Source organism: Suricata suricatta, chromosome 9 (assembly GCF_006229205.1).
Source record: "Suricata suricatta isolate VVHF042 chromosome 9, meerkat_22Aug2017_6uvM2_HiC, whole genome shotgun sequence".
Taxonomy (NCBI): Eukaryota; Metazoa; Chordata; class Mammalia; order Carnivora; family Herpestidae; genus Suricata; species Suricata suricatta.
In genome coordinates this window covers 93756561-93780727 of record NC_043708.1, presented here as the reverse complement: position 1 = coordinate 93780727, position 24167 = coordinate 93756561, and the positions used below count along the sequence as shown (strand labels likewise).

Genomic DNA, 24167 nt, shown 5'->3' with positions numbered 1-24167 from the left:
TTAGTCCTGCCTGGATTGTGGGGTCAAGTGAAGTTTTAGTTATCCTAAATCTGGGGGTTGATGTTTCGTGGTTTTTCCTAATAGCCAGATTGTTTTTGGCTAATGCTGTTCTCTGAGAGACCAAAAGCAGGGAGAACAGCAAGATGATGATTTTAAGTTTTGTAGATGTTATCTTTGAAATGCCCAAGAAGCCTAAGCAACTGGAAATGTCTGACAAAGAAACTACTCAGGAATGAAAGGAAACCTGAGTCACTTTTCTAGTGCTTCCTGTTTATCATCTTCATAAAGTACCCTTAACTTTTTGTAACTTTGTATGATTTTTTATGCCTTTGTAACTTCTCACTAACTCTGCATATTTCTAAATTATTAGTAATGCTCTTAAAAATGGGAAGGACTTGTGCATTTACCTTTGGTCAAACTAATGGGAGAGGAACCTCATGGGTTCCTCCAGAATTTTGATTTCCTTAAGAAACAGTTTAAACTTAGATTACTAACTCTATCATCATCCAGAAATCTGTTTAACTTTCCTTCTTTTTGAGTACCTGGTAAATGTCAAGCACTGTGCTATGTGTTGGGAATATATAATAGGTAGGTAAATAAGCAATTACAGCACAGCATTGTCTTAAGTAGTGGATTAGGGAAAATACTAGTCTTCGGGGATGAGATAGGAAGGAAGGGCACAGGAGTTTGGGTTGAGGTAAGGGGGTAGGGAACTGATTACAGTATCTGCAATGCCAAGCCTTTTAGGGGAATTAAAATCTGATAGATGAGGCCATGAATGGAGAGAGGATGAGATGCTAGAGATAAAACATTAGATATTCAGTGCTTTGGGCATTACCCTGAAGACAGCATGAAAATCTTAGCATTTTAAAGGAATAATATAATAAAATTATCATTTTAGGAAGGTCACTGACTAGTGAAGAGGTTCATATACAATGGCAACGTTTTGAGTAAGTGTATCTAGAGTGGGGCTCAGTTTTTAAAATTTTGCTTTAATTTTTGAGAGTTGCTAACTTAAGAGGGTTTTTTAGTAGGGCTCTGAATTCTACTTAACCAAACTGTTTCTCTGGTGTTATGACCAGTAGGGAATTTTTTTTTCTTATTTGGCTAGATATCAAGCTTGTCCTTTCTTTAAGATGAGTAAACAAAGAATTTAACTGGGGCCTGATTTAATTGGGCTCCTTGATTTGAAAAACTCAAATTTAGTTGTTCCAGCTTAGCAAATATATAACTTTATTTTGAAATGTTGGCTTTGTTAATTTCAACACAGCGCAGCTAGATACTTCCATAGGAGACAAAAGCTAGGAGCTACCTGTTTACAGGAACTGTTTAAATGGAAATTACCTAGAGAAGGATAGGAGATATACACACATTAAATGTCTCTGACTGGGTTTGGTAACCCACAAGTTTGGGAAAGTTATTAAGAAAATAAAGCACTGGTCAGTCTCAGGGGTGAGATAAAGCAGCAGGGAGAATGTAGGTTATAAAGGAGGTTAGAAGCTTTCACAGGAAGAAGAATGCTTCTTAGGCTGTAGCCAATTTTCTTTATCCTTTTTCTTGTTCCATATAGAATGGTTTTTCCAACTACCCAGTCACTTAAACCAGAAACCTGGGAGTAATCCTACCAACACTCTCTCCCCTGGTTTGGTTATTAAAAAAAAAAAAAAAAAAAAAAATCTTCATGTCTTGTCAAATCTTTCCTAACCCTTTCCCTTCTCCTTTTTCCCTCCTACGCATGAATCCTGGTTAAACGTAGGTGCTCATCTCTTCTAGGGAGTATTGCACTGATGGCTTGCATCCTTCAGGTCTCGGGCCCTTTACCTCATCTTAATGTAATATACAGATCTGGGGCTTAGTATCCTTCAGGTCGGGCTTGGTACCTCATCCTAATATATAAACTTTTAAAGATTCATACCTGGTTTTCTTTTAACATTCCATTCATGCTAGATTAATTGCCTTACTTAAAACTTTGATATTTAATTTTTTCTGCCTTTGTTTTTGCTCTGTAATGTTTTTTTTGTTTTTTGGGGAAATCGTTCCAGTGACACCATTTTTTTAAAGGGGGTTTCCATTAAAACCAAGTTAAAAACCTTGCTGTCTCCCATGCCTTAAAAACATTGTAACTTCATAAAGCCTTCTTTGACCTTTCTTCTTTCCTCCTGCACAGTCAATTGTTCCGTCTTTGTGTAGTCTATGTCAGCTCTTAATTTTCAAATTGTTATAAAAGAATTAAAGTACAAATAGTAATGTGTCAAGGTTTCCTTTTTTTTAACTCATAAAAAACTGGTTCAATGAGGAATTGTGAGTTATATAAAAACCTAATAAGGAATGCTGAAATAAAATTGTTAAAATATAAAAGTGGTTAATATTCTGTTGGGTAGGTGTAGACTGTATAGCCTTTGGGATACACTGGAACTACCGGGATAGTTTACATTTATGGAGTTATAAACTAGCTGGGCCCTAATCAGTTGTAAGTAGGAAATCAATCACGTGACCTCCGGTAAATTTACTAGAAAATGCTCTAGTATGACAGTAAAAGTCACACAGTCATCTTTGTGTATTATTTTAGATTTTGAGTAATTTTTCTGATAACCTGCTGATTTTTATATTGTTAGCGGCCAAGTACTTCTTTATATCTTCTCATTTTAAAATGTTAATTTTTCCGGAATCACCAATGGAAGATTCAGACTAATATTTTTTGGCCTGTTCTTAAATGAGCCCTGGTTCCATATTGAATTGTCTGCAGTAGAGTTATGTTAGAACACCAACCATCAACTTGAATTTAATGTGTTCTCAGTGTGTGTGTAATAATAGAAGCCTTCATAGGATTTAAATGTGTAGAACAAAGTCAGTAAGATACCATTTGATTAGCTTGGTTTTGAAGTTAAATAGGAGTTTCAGATAGAAAGGGGAGAACAAACCAGGTAGAGTGACCAGTATATATATACTGCTTTAGGACTTGAGTCAGTGACCCCGTTTCTAACCAATCTCTGGTTTTTTCTTTTTCCCCATTTTAATTCAGGTGAAGTACTGCTGACATAGTTATTTTCGTAAAAACTGTTTGATCATGTTCCTTCCCTGCTTGAAAAAGCTAAATCGCTTCGTGTTGGCAGCACAGTAGACTTCCATTTTGCTTGGCCTGGGAGCTCTTCCACGCCCCTGTTTGGTCTCTCAACCCTTGATTTCCTCACACAGTCATTGACTTCTCCTTTCCCTTCAGTTCTGCCTGGTCAATTCCTACATTTTCTTTCAGACTCAGTTTCTTTATTTCAACAATATGACTGTCTGTGTATCTAACTGAGGAGATTTTCTTGTCTTAAAAGTTTAGCTGTATTTGTTCATAGAGCTATGCAGTTATGCACCCTGTATGATAAATCTCTGGGTGGGCGGTCTCAGTTTCCCCTGGAAGGCACCAAGCCGCTTCATACGAGGGCACGTATAACGCTGCTTATAGAATGTATCCTATATAAAAGTATACCTTATGTGTCAATATATTTTTATATTTGTAGACCTGAAAAATGTCTGAAAATTCCAGTGACAGTGATTCATCTTGTGGTTGGACTGTCATCAATCATGAGGTATGCTATTTAATACTTTTTATAAGGCAGTTTGTAATATTACAGTGTTAATGGTGTAAGCTGGGTTTTTTGAAAACCATTATTTTTCTGCATTGAAACCTAAGGTTCCATTGTCTAGCTTGGACATCTTTGTACCCATATGAAACTTCACTACTCAGAATTCTTCCTGAGCCAGTGTCTTCTGCATTATTGTACATTGCTTTCCTCAGCTTTGAGACATAAGGAAAATATTTATTGAAGGTTTATTGTTGTTTAGAGCCTGCACTTTACTTACATTTTCATAGAACTGTGAACAACCCTGTGTGGTATAGATTGTTTTCATTTCTCATTTATAGTTGAGAAAACTAGAGCTTAGAGAGGTTATTTGGCCAAGATTATGTAACTAGAAAATGTTGGAGCATGGAGGACATATGTTCTATTTTTGGTAGGTTATTAGCAGAACTTGGACAGAAACAAGGCTATGGACAGAATTCTTAAAAAAAAAAAAAAAAGAATCGTCTTATAGAAGTATGATGTTACATGACTAGTATATAATAAGCATTAATTTCTTTTCCACATTGGTAATATATGTTCATTGTAGAAAAATAAAATACTAATGAGTAGAAGCAGTCAGTTAAAAGCTATCTATATATCTATTTAAAGTTTTAATGGATTTATCTATAGTTTTCCTGTTTGTTTTTAGGATTTTATAATTACTTTGATAATTTAAGGCTTAGACAGTTGGTTACTCATGTCTTCTAAAAACCAGTATTAACCAAAAAGGATTTTTTTCCGCAATAAAATTTGAAAATTTAATAGCAGCTGTACCAATTGAGATTGCAATGCTTTCTTTTTTTACTAAGTGTCTTTTCTATTTTTAACCTGTCTTATACAAAGCTTAGATCAGCTCCCATAGCAGTAACTTCTTCCTCAAGGATAATTCACATTAGAGGAGCAAGGACGCTGTGGGAGTCTTACTGAGGAGTCCGCATCGTGGAGCCAGGCAGGAAGCCGCTCCAGCACTTAGCCAAGTGTGTCATTAGGGTACTGTTTGTGGGAGATAATCTTGTCACAGAGTAGATTTGTGTTTTCATCCCTCTTCCCTCAGTATCTATTTACCAGATTCTACTCTTTCTTGCTGATGTGTCTTACATGTGTTTCCTTCTCCTTTTCCATTGCTGCCATTCTATTTTAGGCCAGAACCTGTGTCCCCTGCAGTCTCCAGTTGAGCCCTACCCCTGCCTCTTGCTGTCATTTCCCTGCCACTTTAGGCAAACCCAGAGTCTTAACATTCAGAATTCTCTTTAGGATTAAACTGAAAACCCACTTCTTTAATGGATTCTTTTAACTTTTGCTGTTTTGAGTTATGTATATTAGGAGAACCTAGACTTTTCAATTTCATGGATTAGTAAACTACAGAAATAATTGGGAGAGGGGCATGAGGATAGGCAGAATCAACTTAGTGGTTAACTTTATTTTGCTAATTAAGATAAGAGAAAAAAAACTGTAAGAGCCACTATTTTATTAAAGAGAAGACAGTTGACATCAAAGTAGGAAGGACAACCTTGGAAGAATAAAAAATAATCTAAAATTTTACAGAGGAAATTTACTCCATCAATCCTATAGACACATTTTAATCCTTGCCCTCAGACATTTTTAGTTCTGCATTGCCATGGTAAATAGTTATTTGCATGTGGAAATTTCTCTAAATAGGCTGCAAATTTGAATTTTAATTGGAATTTTTTATACCTCACAACACATTGCAAAGTGCCTTGCATAGTACCTTCTTCAATGTTGAGTAGAAGTAAATTAATAGAACTAGCAAAACTTAAAAACTTACCTCTGTGATCGAATTTATTGCTTGGGCTTATAAAATAGAGCAGATCATTTGACTTTTGGCTGACTTCTCTTAGAATCTAAACCTGTTTCCCTGCCATAGGCCTTTATGGACTAAATTGAATAAAAGGGAGTCAGATTAGATACTGTTCCCTTCGGAGTATGGCAGCATCTAGGACTTTAAACAATGGAAGCATCTACGTGTAGTGAAATCTAGCTTTGAGCTGGATTTGATAGACATATAACTGACTATCATCTTTTCCCTAGGGATCTGATATAGAGCTGGTGAATTCTGAACATGGCATAGCCAGCGACAGCTGTGAGCTCGCTCCAGAATGCACATCTTTAGAGCAAGAGGAGCTACAAATATTGCATTCAGAGCAAGGAGGTAAGATGTTAAAAGGAGTCTGATTTTTTTTTTTTTAAATAGGATTTATGAACAGTAGTGTGAGTCTTGCCTTCTTTCTAGGTGGGCAGCCTTTCTGGCTGATCAATGGTGAGGTCAGTAAACGACTAGAATTTTTGTGTGGATTAGGTAGTGTTACCAGTCTGCCCAGGGGTTTATTTGCAGCTGTAGTATATATTTCAGTCTCCGTATAACTCTTTAGTAACTAAAGGAAATAAAGAGTTAGGTGGTAACTAAACGTTACTAATGTTAAGACTAGTGATGTGCAAAATACAAGGGATTTACTAAACTTTTCTAGTTATCGCACTTCGAATTACTTTTGGTTAGAGGTGGTAAAAAGGTATTTAACTGCTGTATTCTTCATTTTTAAATTACTTCTGAAACGTTTTTAAAAATGTTTTTTTAAAATGAAGTTGCTTTTACAACACCAAAGACTTAATCATCCATTTCCTACATAAAAGGTAGCTACTTTTTTGCATGGACCTCAAGCATATTGTAGTATAGAGGTGGAATTTAAGGAAAGGTATTAAGCAGGCTGTGTTGTAGCCTATGAACAAGTAATATATTGTATCATCTATCTTGAATGTATCATAGATAAGCTGCTATATAACGATTGCCACTTCAGATAGCTGTGAAATTAGGTGATTAACTAGTTGTTACTTCACCTTCTAATTTCTATATAAGTCTAATTACATGAAACAGAAGTTGGTGTTTTGATTTTTTGCTTTGCTTCTCTGTTTTGAGTGTCATTGCAACTACTGTATTGTAAATGATAGAAAATAATTGCATATGTTAAAAAATATGAAACTTTATAAAGTAAAATAAATAAATAAAAATTTTAAATTAAAAAAATATATAAAAAATGTTTTTTTAAAAAATTGCTTTAATTGGGGTGCCTGGGTGGCTCAGTCGGTTAAGCGACCAACTTCGGATCAGGTCATGATCTCACGGTTTGTGGGTTCGAGCCCCACATTAGACTCTGTGCTGACAGCTCAGAGCCTGGATCCTGCTTGGGATTCTGTGTCTCCATCTCTCTCTGTCCCCCAGTCATGCTCTGTTTCTCTCTGTCTCAATAATAAATAAACATAAAAAATTAAAAAAATAAATAAGTAATTACATTAAAATGTAAATAGAACATATTCTTCTCAGGAGAATAAAATAGATGTGTCATATCTAGAAATAATGATGGATTATGCCTGTTAATCTTGTTTTCAGTGATTCTCATCTTTGATAGGTAAGAGAGTCTCCCAAGATATGCACCTACTCACATATGTAAAAGTATGTCCAGACTTCCTTGGGAATCCTTGGACCCAACTCCACCTTTGTTGAAGAGACTTAATTTCAGATTAATACTCTGTTAGGGGCTATGTAACACATACAGATGGCATAGTTTTTTTTTTTTTTTCCTCCTCTGTTTTTTTGGAGGGGCTAATTCTATGAGAAATAATATTGACAGAAAAAATGATGAACAAAACAAATTTTAAGTCACCCTTAATTCTTTTTATCCAGAGATAACTGCTATTAACATTTGGTATATGTTCTTTACTATGCATAAAATTCATGTTTATCATGTATTATGTTAATATTTCTAACTTCTATGAAAATTTTATAGCCATTTTCATGAAAAATAGAATTTTATGAACTCTAGTTTTTTTGTACATTTTTTTCTTTGAGGAGTTTCTTATAAAATATATCTGCTATAGTGACATCTCGCTTTTCTGTGTTCTTTTGATTCCTTCTTTTTTATAGTCCTTTTCATTGCAAAGAACTCATAATTTGAAGCTCTAGTTTTGTTTCTTGTGTTACCAGGTATTGACAGTCACTAGAATAGTGCTACTTTTAGGAATTCTGAATAAACTAAGAGTTCAGGAAATGTACCATCAGATGTCTGAAAATTATTTTCCCATATTAATGGATTTTTACAAACACTTTGGATTTAGTGCTTTGGTATTATAAAGTAGAAATTATGCAGTTTACTTAGAGATTGTATAGTTTTTTTAGTATATTTTAAATGAGCTCAGTTCATTATCTAAAATTATCCTCTGACAATTTCAAATAATTGTATTTGAAATATAGAGTTTTTTAGCATTAGAGTGATGTTATAATTGTATATGTCATTTAATTAAATCCACTTAAAAATTAGGAATAGATTTTATGTACTCACATTATAACATATGTGGCCTATAAAAAGTCAGTTAAGCATAATTGATTGAATTGATCTTTGGTTTATATCAGAGAGTAGCCAGAATGACATGGTGTTAATGGGAGAAACTGCTTATCCAGCTTTGGAGGAAACGAAGTCAGCACTTGAGGTAAACTTCTGTTTTACTCTGTGGGTATATGATGAACAGTATTCCTTAGGTATCCCTTTCTAATTGTGTTTCTGTTCCTCTTTGAATTATATACAACTTTTCTTAAAAATTTTGAGATTCTACATTGGTCACTTTTATTATTAGCCTTAGCTTCTGTTTTAACTCTTAAGTGAGATGTCTTTTAGTTTACAAAAGTAATTTCTTGGTAATTACCCTCTAATATAATTTTCCTTGGAAAAAGATTTCATTCTTAAAATATATTGAGAAATTAAGTTATTAGGGAAGATTTCTAAAAATGATTTGTTTTAAAATTTGAGAATAAACAAAATTTTGTTTTTTGGTGTTTTACTTGACTTCTTGATAAAACTAGATGACATGATCTTTATATGGCATAACCATTGAAGTTTATTACATATATAACCAGAGAAATTTGTAATCCGTTTTTATGGGCTTCCTGACTATAGAATCATGCTCATATAAACCCATGAATTGGTGAGAAATGAATCCTCTTTTCCATGGCCCTTGTGTCTTCTGCCGCCCACAGTAATTAGGCAGCAGTCTGATCTAATTCTGAGAGAGTTAATCCTAGAGGGGGTTCATGGTGTTTTAAAACTAAAAGATGAGCCTACCCTTGAGTAGTCTTTGTCCTTTGGGCATGACATATCTTTTATTTTAAGCCTAAATTACCATACCACTGAAGTACTGTTGTACACTTTGAACTGCATAGAAAACAAAGGGCTCTTAAATAATTGTTAAATTTACTACTGTCTTTAAAATTATTCCTCAGAGAGAAGAAAAGTCGTCTGAAGACAATGTCTATTTTGGAGCTGTCAGTGATGATTCTGATATTGTTACCCTTGAGCCACCTAAGTTAGAAGAAACTGGAAATCCGGAAGCTATAATTGTTGAAGAAGCACAGAGTCCAGAAGACTTTAACATGGGCTCTTCTTCTAGCAGCCAGTATACATTCTGCCAGCCAGAAACTGGTAAGACCTGCATAAAGAATAAATACACTGATGAGAGACTTAAGGTCTCCTGTCACCACCTTATATATATATATAAATAATGGTCAACACTTTAATATATTTGAGATTTTTTTGGGTAAAACCTGTTAAATCTGGCATTTTCTTAGATTACAGGGCTTAGAGTACAATTGCTATAACAATAAATACCATCTTTTATTAAGTGAAAGATGAAAAAAAATATCTTCAAGGAGATTTGTTATTGTCTAAAACATACCAAATGCATTTGCCTTAAAGGTGGGAGATAGAGTCATTGTGACTAAAAACAGGAGAAAGTTAAGATTTCTACTTAGAGTGGCACAAATTTTATATTCTAGAAAATAAGCTTCTTTTTGAAGTCTTTTAGATCCTTTCAATTATTAATGATTTAACAAACATTTATTGGGTGCTACTATGTGCTAAACAGGGTTCATAGAGCTCGCAACAGCAGCATCCCAAAGCCCCTGACCTTTGTATTTTTCATTTTAGATTGAGTTATGAAAGGTGTCTATTTTAAGTCACATTATTAATGCAGTTCATGCCTACTGTTCAAATAATGATTTGGAGGTTAAAATGTGAGTTACTGAGCTAAGTCCTTTCTATATTTCTTTGGCTCAGTTGGAGGGATATATATGCAACATCTTTTAAGGTGGACATAAATATTTAGACACAAAGTTACTGGAAGATAAACAGACTTGGAATTAACACACGCTTATTAACCAATAACTTGGGCTGTAACTCAAGGATGAATTGTGGGAAAGACAAGTTGGTGCACTTTTAAGTGATTCCAGAATGTCCTAATTTGATGCAAAAATAGGGATGTGTCTATTTTTGATTATTTTTTGAGAGTTTACTGTTCTTTAATACTTACATTTACCAGAACCAGACAGTGGACTTTCTTTTATTCCACTTTAAGCTAATAAAATATCAAGTAGAGATTTTTAGCTATCTCATTTAATGGCAAGTTATTTTCAATTAGTATACAAGAGCTAGAAAACACTCTATTAAAATATTTAAATACTCAGCTGGCATTCTTAGTGGTGGTCAGTCTTTGCCAGAATGACATATCCGTAGTACATTATTACCAGGACTAATGAAATGATTCTGGAACCTTTTTGTTCATCAGATTTTATTTTGTTTAAATACAGGATTCATGCTGTATTCAAGTAGTCTTCTTTCTTCCTTCCTTTTTTGGAAGACTGTAGATGCTTGTTTAACTTGATAATATTCATGGGCCAGAAAAAGTAGTCATCTTGAAGCAGGAGTATTGCAGAAGATGCAGTGTCCAAGCAGACATTTAAGAAATTGTTGTTACAAACTTAATTTTTTTTCAGGAACTTGAGTACTTCAAAGCACATTATTCTAGTTTTTATCTCCATTCTGAACTTGGACTTCTTGGGAATTTTACAGTTCCAGTTAATATTTTTAAAATAAGAGAAATATTTTATTAAGAGTATTTTTATCCATTGCTGTCTCTCCCAAAGGAGTAAGTTATTTCAATAAAGAAACTATTACAAAATAATTTAAAAAATGACATTTTGGATTATGTTGAAAATACTATATATAAATCCATTGCTAAAGTCTTTGTTTTCTCTCATCTCCTATTTTTCTTGGTTTAATTCCCAACTACCTATTATCTGGTTATTTTGATTTTTCCTTTCCCTTCTTCTCCCTCTCTGTAGGATTTCAACTTCAGGTTTTTTTCTTCTTCTAAATTAGATTCTTGGGGCAATATACTTTTTTTTGAGAATACTGCCCAATGCCGCCGGAGGATTCTACCCCAAGGAAGCAAAGTTGGTAGCTGTAGAAAAGTTTGTATTGCATATGTTTTTTTTTTTTAAAGGCATGACTGTAAAATTTTGATGGAGCACCAATAACGATGTTAAGTGATGATTAAAATAAGTATTTTCAATTCTCTTTTTCCTTTTTAGTCCTTATAACAAAGCTTTATACATCTTTTTTTCCTGTTTATTCACAAAAGAAAGGTGGTGGGAGAAGCTGTGGAAGATTCCTGAATGCATAAGGGGATGGGATGATCAGCTGAAACACCATGTTCCTAGCCAACTCGCTTTCCAAGGTGGTGTGACTAAATCTGATCAGCTTTTCCAGAGCTGAGTTTGCCTAGTCACATTTACTATTTACTTAGTGCTTTAAAGATATCTGTTGTCATCTGTGATACTCTAAACAGGTGTTCAAATTGATCTTGTAATAAAGCTGGCTGAGCTTACTGCATGCCTTTGCATTGCCTGCATCTTGGACTATGGGCCAAATTAAGCTTTGGAAGAAATTTAAAAATCAAAATACTTTAGCTATCATATGTATGGGTTAAAAAAGAGGGAAGCATTAGATAAGGAGATGAATTTATTAATATAGATTAGGCTGGCTTGTTTACTTAGAATATATAATGATGGCAGTATGCTAATGTAGAATTAAATTAATTTTGTGCCATTTCAAATGAAATTGGAAAGGAATTTTGACAGATTGGTTTTGCATTTATCCATTTTAATACATATTGCCAGAGAGTCTGGCTTAAGTACTCCAGCCGTGATCTTGAATGCCTTTGTATTCTGTAATGCTTTGTTTAAGTCTTCCTTTCTTTCTCTTTGTCCAAGAAATGTAACCTCACAGCTGAGGCGACGGCATCTGGGAAAAACTAGTGATCAAGAATAACCTGATAAACATGATGGGCATAAGGGTCATGATCAAAAGATCTCTCAATAGCATCTGTATCACTAAATATTAGGAATATTCATTCATTCAGTAGTTCTTTTTGTCTTTGTGTTTGTTGTTGTCAGTGTGAAACTTAACCGAATTCCTCTGTGATCCATCTTTAAAAAGTACTGCCTAACCTAAGTCACCAGTTTTCCTGTGGCATGAATATCCTATACTGTTTTCTGAAGAACCGATTTCCTTTTTTGAAGCATGAGTGTTTGTTGTTTTGGAGCTCTTCTTATGAAATTGAGGTTCACATTTATCCTTTTGGTCCTTTTTTTTTCCTTCCAACTGGCCTGTGGAAATTCTTATTACCAAGCCATCTAACTTTCTGTGTCAACGTATAGTTTATTGATTGATGGAACAGTGTTACAAATTATACATTTGAAAAAAACAAAGGTGATTTTTTAGTGGATATACCTGGACTTGAGATTTGTTGTGGCGTTTTGTTGTTGTTGTTCTTTACGATTCTTTTCATAAAGGAGCAGCACCAGACTAGTCCCTAATATCGGAGATAGCTGTTGTGTCACTTCCTCATGCTGACATATTTACTAGAGGGTAAAATTAATAACCTTCTAGTAAGAGTGGCAGTCGAAGGGAAGGGCTCATCTGACTTCTGGAAACCTGTTTTAAACTATAGTGCTTTAAACCTTGATTGAGGTCTCAAGGAATGAAAATGAAACTAGGGTCCAGATACACCCAAGAAAACTTTAGGTAGTTGTTGTACTTTGTAAGTCACAGGAACTGTTTGTATTCCTCCCTCTGTCCCTTAAATAGTTGAGCTTAAATTGCCTCTATTTGAAATTGAAAGAAGAGATTGAGAGTTGGTTTTTTTTTTTCCTTCTAGAAAGAATATCTGTTTATGGTTCTAATAGCAAAGAAATTTAATAGACTATGAGAATGATTCTTCTAACAGTATAAACTATAAGAGAGGTTTAAAAAATAAAACCAGATAGACCCTCAATGGCACAGAATATGATTGATTTTTGTTTATCACAGTTGAAATCTTTGATGTTTTGGCTTTATGTTGATAAACCTGAAAACTTGAGTGTTTGTGTTCTTTTTGTTTTTGGCTGTCTTATGTAAAAGGGCATGTAGAGATGGCATTGATTATTCTAAATCATGTTTACTGGAGAAACTATTCTAAAAATTTTAATATTTACATGTTTCTTTTCAAAATAGTATTTTCATCCCAGCCTAGCGACGATGAATCAAGTAGCGATGAGACCAGTCATCAGCCTAGTCCTGCCTTTAGACGACGCCGAGCTAGGAAGAAGACTGTTTCTAGTTCAGAATCTGAAGAACGGCTACTCCCTGAACAAGAAACCGAACCCTCTACGGAGTTGTGTAAACGCCAGTTCAGCAGTGGTCTCAATAAATGTGTTATACTTGCTCTGGTGATTGCAATCAGCATGGGATTTGGACATTTCTATGGTAAGTATTTGAAAATGGGTTATATAAAAACGGATGGTGTAGTGTATGGACCCTTACTAAGGCTGAGGAATTCTGAGATCTGTTTTCAGGGTCCTCATTAAATAAATAACCTTGCAAAGCTTGCCATCTGTTTGAGCCTCAATTTTCTCATTTGGAAAATAGGGATAGTGCTACCTACCTCACAAAGCTGCCAGTTTGTCACTGAAGTTAGGTGGTATTTAAGAAATGTAGGGATTTTTTGTATGCATTTTTTTTTTTAAGAAAAAGAAAGATTAATAATCTAAAGTGCTTACCAGGAGGCAAATCATCTTAATTTAGAATCACAAACTAGCTTTAATTGTGGCTTTATTTGGAAGATTATTTGAATCCTAGTTGAAATGGTTACGTTTGAAATGCCACAATAATTGGCTCTCATTATTTTTCCCCTCAGGTTTTATGCAAGCATTGTATTTTGTGACATTTGTTACTGCTTCTATGATCCATATGAATTGAGAATTTGTTTTATAATTTAGCATTATACTTCGTTCACTATTATTCTTGTTAGTGTTTATGTATATTGATCATCTTGAATGCAAAGCCCTTAAAAGTGTCTTGGATGAAAAGAGGAGGGAATTCCATATGGTGTTATTTTTCATTTGGGAGCCTAACTGTTGACTCTTAGTTTCTGTGATTGTGTATACAAAGATAAGACTATTTAGAACTGAGTGTTCACATTCTTTGCTATATTAGAATTTTTGGGGAAAAAAACCACTTTAAACAAATGTTTTAGATCTTGTCACTTTCACAGATTTCAATTTGCCTTGCATGAAGTACTTCTGAGTTTTTGCTGATATGATCCACAGTTTAATAACTTTTGGAATATTCCTGTTTTGCTAGTTCCTTTCAACAATGTATTTCTTAATGAAAAATGTACCATATGTTAAATTTTAGAAAAGATACATTATTCAGCACAGTATAATGTTAGAATAAACTTAAGACAGTCAAGTTTGAAGTCAGAGTCAATAAAATATGTTTCTTTTTGTCTAACTTTATATTTAAAAATCAAGCATTTAGACCCCTGGTGGATATCTGTTTGAATGTAATACTGAGATACTATAATTTATATCCTCCCTTGAAGTTTGTTGTAATGAGATTTGATTTGAAATATATGCCTAATTTTGTTATTACCTAGCTGGAACAAATGTATGAATTTTTGAGCATGATTTTTTCCGCCCACAGGTAAACATGGAGGTAACAAAGGAGGTCTTCTTGTAATCTTTTTTTTCTTACTAAAAAAAATTGGACAGTGATTTAATGTTAAACCAAATTGCATTAAAACTCCACCAATTGCATGACCTTTAAGTATTTCATAGAAAGAATAATTTAGAAAAGAGTGCTTTCAAAATTAAAAAAATACTGCTCTATTTAAGATTTTGGTTACTTGTAAAATTTACTTTAATGATTATATTTAATTAAAAACTTTCTTATACTTTAAAAGTATCTTTTTGGAATGTGAAAAGCCTGGGTAAGATATGTGCTGCCAAAGCGAGCACGAAAAGCCTGGGTAATAATGAAGTAGGTCTGCATCGTGAGGAGATTGGCTTCGTGAACATATGAAAACTTGCCTGTTTGCTTTTCAAGGTCACTAGTTAAAGGACATCACATTTTTCTTAATCCTGGCACTTATCTCAACACTTGAGCTCATTTGCGTTGATTTCAGAGCCCTTTTGAATTTCTCATGCACTGTGAAATTAGTCATTGCACTCCATAATCCATTTGCTTACTAATTATTTAACAAAACATCCTACAAAGTGAGTCACTCAGAACATTCACCAGCCTTGGTTTTGTATGAGCTTGGAGAATCAGATCTTTCCTAGAAGGAAGGGAAAACTGGCAGAATTGGGGATAGTAAAATAATGTACTACAGGTATTTGGTTCTGCTTTAGGTTCTAAAAGTGTACACAAAACGTTTTAAAAAAAATCTTCATGTATGAAGCACCTGTGTTCCTTACTCTTCTTTTACATGTAGGCTATCCATATTCTAAATTGACAGTGGAGTTCAGTTGATCTGATTTTCTTATGGAGTTGCTTTAAGTATTGATAGGCTACCCTGCTCTTCAGACATTACAACAGAATATAACTAGGTGCTAAGTTATGTAGCACAGATAAGCATTAGAGCTCAAAGGCTATACTTACTGAGTCATTCTGGAGGTGGTAGGATCTGAGCTGGGTCTTATCTTATGCTTATGCTAGGTAGAAGGAAAGTGGAACTTTCCAGTAATGGAGAACATGATAATCTGAATGTAAACTTTGCTGGGTTTGGGAGCAGTGAGAAGACTGGCTGGACTATAAGAAGGGGGATAAATCAGGTCACATTAAGACAGTTGTCCAACATATGCTGTGTAATAGTCCTGCAAGTTCAGATCTCAGTACATAGTTTTAGGTTATTTTCCAGGGGGTGAAGGAATTGAATCCTATCAGCATTTTGAAAACAAAGAGGTTTTCTGTTATTTGGGGAACTACAAATGAATTTTCAACATTTAAAAAAATCTGAAATTCTTTTGAGTAATACTGAAACAAAGTTGACATACTTTTTATAAATTGGAAAATTAAAAGAGAGGAAGTGAACCCTAGCAGAAGAGTATCAGAGCTGGTAACAGTTGTTTATAATTTGGCAAAAATTTTCTCTTTAGTGTTTCTCAAGATTATTGAAGAAATTGAAGGTTAATTTTTTTAGCAGTAGGGGAAGAAATAGTAAATTATCATTACATTCTTTCATTACAAAATCCTGTGATGTCTTTACATAATAGAATCCCACCGTAGATGTTAATTTCATGGTTGCCAAATGCCTTTTGCCTTTTTTTTTTTTTAACATTTATTTATTTTGAGAGAGAGAAAGAGCGTGCACTTGTGCACATGAGCTGGGGAGGGGCAGAAAGAGAAGAAAGAATCTCAAGCAGGCTCCACGCTGTCAGCACAGAGCCTAATATGGGACTCAGTCCCAGGAACTGTGAGATCATAACCTGAGCTGAAATCAAGAGCTGGATGCTTAACTGATTGAGCCACCCAGGCACCTCCTTTTGCCTTATTTTTGATTTAGTAGTGGTGTTTTTGTTATTTGTTTTTTGTTTTTTTCTCTCCTGCATGAGGAATGTAGCAGCATGTGAACAGCATGTCTCGGCAAATTAACATTTTGGTTTTTAGGCAAAGATTTTTTACTGCTGGGATGGGGATGGTGGCACTCTAGTACAGACCTTTTGTTTTTTTAATTTTTTAAATGTTTTTTATTTATTTTGAGAGAGAGAGAGAGACAGCATGAGCAGGGGAGGGTCAGAGAGAGAGGGAGACAGAATCCGAATACAGGCTCCAGGCTCTGAGCTAGCTGTCAGCACAGAGCCCGACGCGGGGCTCAAAACCACGAACTGTGAGATCATGACCTGAGCTGAAGCCGGATGCTTAACCGACTGAGCCACCTAGATGCCCCAGCACAGACCTTTTAAGAATGCAGAATTCTTAAAAGATTTGGCTGTGAGAAGCGTAGGTAATCACAGCCAGTTATTACCTTGCTATACTTTTTGGGCTGTGTTACACCGTTTAGGCAAAATATAGTGAGAAAAAAAATAGACATTTTAATTTAATTTTATTTTGTTTTCCTTATTGATTACATCCTGTGAATAGATTCCATGGTTTGTTTCCCTGTTGATCACAACCCTTTATATACCTCAACCATCTGTCAAAAACAACAAACTTGGGTGCCCTCAATACCGTAGGCTGGCTTATTTTTAACCAAAAGGATACTGAACTGCTTAAGTATCTGTTGGTGTATGCTAAATTAAAAAAAAAGTAGTTGGCCTGATTTATACTAACATTTATCTACCACCGTTTGATGAATGACATCATGAGATTTTACTTATTCATTTTTCAGGCACAATTCAGATTCAGAAGCGTCAACTGTTAGTCAGAAAGATACATGAAGATGAATTGAATGATATGAAGGATTATCTTTCCCAATGTCAACAGGAACAAGAATCTTTTATAGATTATAAGGTACATACTATTGCTTCTCGGCCTTTTGGCTAAGATCAAGTGTAGTATCTGTTATTATCAGTTTAATATAAGGTACATATACTAACAGACTTTATAAAAAAGTTAGCCAGTAATTATTATGCTGTTCAGATACAAATACAAAGCAAATTATAAGTGAGTAAGTAATAATATTGTAACTGTAATTACTATGTCCTAGTCACTGCTGTGAGTACCTCACATACAGTATTTTATTGCTCACCCCAGCTCTGTGAATTAGTAAGCAAGTATTAACTTCATTTCATAGATGGGAAAGAGGTTCAAAAAAGTTAACTTTTCCAGGGTCAGCAACTGGCAGAGCTGACTTTATCTTACTTCAAAGATGTTATTTCTGATTATTATAATTAACATTTTAATTGATATATATATAAAACATTGTTATTATTAACATTATATTTACAGAACTGAGCAAAACATTTCCAGTCAGTAAGAAAGAGGAGTTTGTAGCTTCTTTCTAAGATCTTTCCTTGAGCAAAGGAAATAATCAGCCAGTTCCTTTTTCTTTGGTTTCTTGTTGGGTCTGATAGAAGAGAGAGCATCTTCTACTTGCCTACCTACAACCTACCTACCCCCCAGCAGTTCTTTTCATACCTGTGTGGGTATGAGGACCAACGCAGTACCTGGTCTCCTGTCTGCTTCTTCCGTAAGAAGGGTTATAGGGCTTGTAGATAAACTCAGGGTAGAAAAGTAAACTGTTGCTTTTCCCTCCCGTTCCCTTAAATTTCCTTCACAGTTTATGTGTGTTTCCCTTATAGGGTCATGATTATATTTCCTTAAAAGAATCCCACTTGACGTCTGAATTCTATCTTTCAGGCAGGGACTACTCAAGTTATTTGTAAGTAGTGTAGTTTTTCCTACCTTGATCAAAATAAAAAGAGTAGCTATTTTCTTCTTTACCACCATGGATTTTGGTTTCTTGGGATGATGTTGGTTTTTAGCAGACTGACCCTGCATAGATCTTTACTGAGTCAGTTCTTGTAGCTGTCTTATCTCCAGCTATTAAATGTGGTTTGGATTTTGAAGATCTTCTTGAGAGACCTGCCCCAATCAGACCTCCCTGATTTGCTTATCAGGCACTTAAATCAAGACTCTGGAGTTCCTTGAATGCAGAATATACCCTCCAGTCATTCTGTGGTCCCTTGTGCTTTTGCATTTAAAGACAATGCTACATTAGTCTGTACTTCCATTGCCTACACGAAACTTATTTTCTCTCACATTTAAAGAGCAGTAGAAATGATTATAATGAAATTTTAAATTTTAATTTGTTCTTTGAAGACTAATGAATTGGACCGTGAACCATCCATTTCAGATATTTTTCAAGCAGAAATACTGTCATTCTCTTAAAGGACTTTTTTTTGGTTTCTTGTATATCAGACTTTTTTCGTCTCATTCAAGTGGATAACCATAATATCTGTGGTAAATTAAGTAAAATTTAAGTATCATTTGCTGATTTATACATAAGATACTCTAACTGATTAGACAATGCTATAACTGTTCATCTGTTTAAGCATATTGTTTAGTTTCTTGCTGTTTTGGTAAAAGTTTGTTACTAATAACATGTTGAAAGACCATTCAAGGCTACTGTGAAATGCAGCAAAATTCTGTAAACCTAATTGAACATGGTTTTTTTTTCTATCAAGGGTGTTGGCTTCAGAGTTACATTGCTATTCTGGTTATAATCTTTTCAGAAGATTATTTGAAATTGGGGGAATTGGTTATAAACATTACCAAAATTGAGTCCTTTAAGAAGTTCTGGGAGAATTTACAGGACTCATCTGAACTTATTTAGGGTTGTTATAGACATAGGCAGGGTGAAGATCTTTCACATAGGTCTGAGACTATGGAAATGTTTTTCTTTCATAGAGTGCAGGGGATATAAATAGAATATTTTAAAGTCTAAAGTCATCTCTGTCTGTAATAATTACTTTTTATAAAAGGTTATTTCCTTCACTTAAGGGTCAGAGAAGCCTCTAGACCTGCCTAAATTCTCCTTAGGAGACTTCTCAGGAGAGATTAGAGTCTTGTAGTCAAAAGATAGAAGACCTTTTTCTTTTTCTCATAACTTGTAAGTGGAACTAGAAACCATTAAGGCTTTAATAGGATTATGGGAAATAATTAGTAATCCCAAGTTTAAGACCTGAGCCAAGATCAAGGATTGGGCACTTGCATACTGAGCCACCCAGGGGCCCCAACTATGTTATTATTTTGATGTAGTTCTGTGCTGTGTATTTTATTTTCTTGCATATGAACCTTGTATTTTCTGATTTTTACATCTTGAAATACATATATGTATATACACACACACTACAAATCTATATACTGCAAAAAGGATAGTCTGCAGAAAGATACTTGGAATTCCTGGCTGGCTTAGTCAGTAGAGCAAGTGACTCTTGATCTTGGTTGTGAGTTTGAGCCCCACATTGGGTGTGAAGATTACTTAAAAATAAAATCTTACAAAAAATAGATCCTAAGAACTTATGAGTATTGGTTATATATGGTTACATCTTACAGATTTAAATTGAGCTTTTAAATAAGGCATTTGAAATTTTTCTTTCTTCTCTTTCAAAAAAATTTAGTCATTGAAGGAAAACCTTGCAAGATGTTGGGCCCTTACTGAAGAAGAGAAGATGGCCTTTGAAACTCAGAAAAAGAACCTTGATACAGAAAATCAGTATTTAAGGATATCTCTGGAGAAGGAAGAAAAAGCCTTATCTTCATTACAGGAGGAGTTAAGGAAACTAAGAGAACAGATTAGAATATTGGAAGATAAAGGGACAGGTACTGAATTAGTTACAGAAAATCAGAAGCTTAAGCAGCATCTGGAAGAAGAAAAGCTGAAGACACACAGCTTCCTTCATCAAAGGGAGACTCTTTTGGCAGAAGCCAAGATGCTAAGGAAGGAACTGGAGAGAGAACGGCAGATAACCATGGCTTTAAAGGTGGAGCTCCAACAGTTAAGCTCCAGTGAATCATATGGCAGCCCAGACTCTCCCAATGTATTGACTGAAAAAAAAGAAATAGACATCTTACAGGAAAGACTCACTGAGCTGGAGCAGAAGCTAAACTTTGAACAGCAGCGTTCTGATTTGTGGGAAAGGCTGTATATTGAGGCAAAAGATCAAAATGTAAAACAAGAAACTGATGGAAAAAAGAAAGGGAGCAGAGGAAACCACAGGGCTAAAAATAAGTCCAAGGAAACATTCTTGGGTTCAGTTAAGGAAACATTTGATGCCATGAAGAATTCTACCAAGGAGTTTGTGAGACATCATAAAGAAAAAATTAAGCAGGCTAAAGAAGCTGTGAAAGAAAATCTGAAAAAATTTTCAGATTCAGTTAAATCCACTTTCAGGCATTTCAAAGATACTACCAAGAATATCTTTGATGAAAAGGGCAATAAAAGATCTGGTGCCACAAAAGAAGAAGCAGCTAAAAAACCAACAGTCTTTAGTGAATATTTACACCCACAGTATAAGGCACGCACACAAAACCAGAATAGTAGAGGCCCTACTATGCAGAGAGAGGGAAGGAAAGGAAAGCCAGTTCACTTTGAAGAATTAAAAAAAAATACAAAATCACAGAAATGCAGTGCGGAGCATGACTGTAGTACAAATTTTGATTCGTTCAGAAGGTCTTGTTCTGGTGTATTTGAATGTGCTCAACAGGAATCCATTAACCTTTTTAATATGAAAGTGTTGAATCCTGTAAGGATAGATGAATTTAGACAGTTAATTGAAAGGTATTTATTAGAAAAACTGGATAGTTTTCATCACTGGAAAGAACTTGATCAATTCATCAATAAGTTTTTCCTAAATGGTATCTTTATACATGATCAGAAGCTCTTCACTGACTTTGTTAATGATGTTAAAGATTATCTTAAAGACATGAAGGAATATCAAGTAGATAATGATGGAGTGTTTGAGAAGTTGGATGGATATATATATAGACACTTCTTTGGTCACACTCTTTCCCCTCCATATGGACCCAGGTCGGTTTACATAGCACCATGTTATTATAATAGTTTTTAACATTTATAGATTGGGTAGCATTTTTATTTTAACATCTTGGAATGTTACTATCCATAAAGTACTTTTTGTAAAGAAAAAAAGTGCTATTTGTAAAAGTACTTTATTGCTAGAGAATTCAGAATACATTAAATGGAAAGATACAATTTTAATAGCTATTACAAACTGAAAATTTCATGTGATCAGTTTGACTTGCAGATGGTTGAATTTCTTCCTGAAAGATGACTTAAAGAAAAAAGATCCTATTTTAGCCTATTTTGTTCTTTCTTTATAGTTTATGTGAAAAGATAATCACCTTATATAAAATTATTTTCATTTAATCTTTATTTTTTTACTCACTTTGGGTGAACAGTTACAGATTTCACTCTGAAATTGGACGAGCTAATATGTAACAATTTGCATTGACCCACTTGTCTAATTCCACTTACCAACTAAATTATGATATTTAATAGTACACAATTATCATTGATAAAGGTAGAGGCAAATTTAGCAAGCTATAAGTTATAATGTGTGGTTTATATGCATAATTTATAAATAAAACTATTCATTGCTTATTAGCTTTATTCTGTAACCTGAAGCTCCCCTAATCTTCAAATGTTACCTTTATTTTATCTTTGAGATATATATCTTTCTGAATAAATGTAATGTGTCTATAAAATAATGAGACTGATTCTGGTATCTTTAGTCATTAAATATCTAGTGCCTAAATGAGCAAAACAGTGTGAGGCTGCCCTGATGAAACATGAAAAACTCTAGCCATCAAGAAGCTCACAGGCTTTTGGAGAGTTAGGTAAACATAAGAGATGAAATGGAGGAATGGAGGCATTGTGTATGGTGGCCTCAGTATGGAGATGTTTCAGGAGGCTTCATGAGTGAGGTGGTCTTTGAACTGAACTTTAAAATGGTTTTTGAAGGAGAAATGAGAATTTGCCAAGTAGATAGAGTAGGACATTTTACTCAAAGAGAACTTCATTTGCACAGATTTGAAGATGTGAAGACATGCCACTTTAAGGTAGTGCTAGGGTATGAAAAGAAAAGATACAGATCTTTTGTGAAGATCAGAAGGACTTCGGTTCATGCTAAAAGATTTGTTACTTCATTGCATTTTGGATCATTGGCAACAGCTTGGGTTGGAAAGAAACTGGTAGGTGGTCTTTGAAAAAATAGACGTGAGCTGATGAGTATCTGAACTAGGGTAATAGTAGGAGTGGTAGAGAGACAGATTTGAATAATATATAAGAAGTAAAATTAGTGGTATTTCTTGTGAAAGAAAAGTAGAAAGTAGCATTTCTTCCAGATTTCTGGGTTGGGTCAGTAGGTGGTTAGTGGCATCATTAAGGTAAGGGACACCAGAGTGTTTTGAGTATGGGGAATTGGAACTGAGAATTGGGCTTGGAGGTATCTATTGACAGTTACGTGGAATTAGTTGGCCATTAGATAGGTGACTCTAGTCCAGATTCTGTGTGCATACAGATAGTCTAGGCTGGGGTGTTTATCAGACTCTTGGGGAACGCTAACGTAAGAGGTTGTGGAGATAGAGGGTTGAGAAGACCATAGAAAGGTATGAAAATAGAAAGGTCATCTCAAGTGAAAGGAATACACAAAAGTGTGTCAAATGCTTTAAACATTAAACAAAAGAGACTGGATTTCTTGGTTGAGGAATTGGGTTGCCATGAATGGCATTAAGGACTGTTTCAGTGAGGTAGTAACAGAAGCCTGATTATGGAGTTTGAGGAAAGTTGTAAATACAGACCTTGTTTATGAACCTTAGCTGTGGCTGTAAGAGAGGAAAAATAACTTTCTTTTGTTTGTAAGAGCTGTATACATATTCCTCCTGATGGGTGAAGCCAATGGGGAGGGATTGATTTTGCGAGCGAGGAAAAATAATGGAAACACATCTCATTATTTTATTGTCACATTTCTATTTATTTGTTGAGTATTTCCCCTTTTTTGCCACTACAGTTATGTTTGTTTTTCCTGTCTGTATGATAAAAGTACAATACTGGGTATTTTTGGTGTGGTAGTATTAGGATTATACTTCAAGTTAATTTAACGTCCTTTTTCAGAGTGTTGAGATAATTAATGGAGAAAAACATTAAAGTTGTTTCTTATTTAAATTTAACTCTAACATAGATGAAAAATGTGTTTACTGCTTTCAGTCGACCAGATAAAAAGCAACGTATGGTAAATATTGAAAACTCCAGGCATCGAAAACAAGAGCAGAAGCACCCTCAGCCACAACCTTATAAAAGGGAAGGTAAATGGCATAAATATGGTCGCACTAATGGAAGACACATGGCAAATCTTGAAATAGAATTGGGGCAGTTACCTTTTGACCCTAAATACTGATCATCATGATTAAGTTAAATTAGAAAATGGTAACAGAAACATGGACGTGTTCTACAGTGTTTGGTGTTGAAACTAAAATGAAATTATCCAGATAATGTCTTTCTGTCATTTCTAAGTATCAGTTTGATGACTTTACATTATTACTCAGAAGCATCAAGCAAAAGCTTACTAACTTGCATTTTCCTGTAGTTTAGCTTTGCTGAATTTTTTTTGGCACTGGAAATGTTCAACTGTAGTTTCAAGGAAGCCAGGCATGCAACAGATTTTGTGCATGAGTCTTCCTTTCGGTGTATGAGCTTAAAGCAAGCTCAGATCCTATGACAAGGTGTAATTAACACTGATACATGTGTTAAATTTGCAGTAGAGCTTGAAAAAAGTACCTTCTGATGGGATTTCATCTTTAACACTTTATAATCTTACACTTGCTTCTTGTCTTTTTGTGGGTTCAAGAGCCCGTTGAGTTGTGAAGAATTTGC

The 24167-nt window shown here is 34.5% G+C and overlaps 1 protein-coding gene and 1 pseudogene across 5 annotated transcripts in view; both read left to right on the top strand.

Moving 5' to 3' along the window:
- CCPG1 (cell cycle progression 1) overlaps positions 1-24167 on the top strand; it is a 43299-nt gene that overhangs the window by 18401 nt on the left and 731 nt on the right. For 2 of the 5 annotated variants that reach the window (XR_003913273.1, XM_029951743.1), the window contains exons 2-10: positions 3510-3578; positions 5661-5781; positions 8035-8111; positions 8899-9097; positions 11094-11189; positions 13007-13258; positions 17163-17284; positions 19897-21305; positions 23502-23599. Coding sequence is in view for 4 of the 5 variants with exons in the window: in XM_029951743.1 (XP_029807603.1) it covers positions 3519-3578; positions 5661-5781; positions 8035-8111; positions 8899-9097; positions 11094-11189; positions 13007-13258; positions 17163-17284; positions 19897-21305; positions 23502-23599 (2434 nt within the window). In the remaining variant the exon portion in view is untranslated. Of the gene's footprint in view, positions 1-3509; positions 3579-5660; positions 5782-8034; positions 8112-8898; positions 9098-11093; positions 11190-13006; positions 13259-17162; positions 17285-19896; positions 21306-23501; positions 23784-24141 lie in introns of those variants that run through there. The other 3 variants (XM_029951744.1, XM_029951742.1, XM_029951745.1) reach the window with 3 other exon arrangements.
- Positions 17294-17402, top strand: LOC115303291 (annotated as a pseudogene).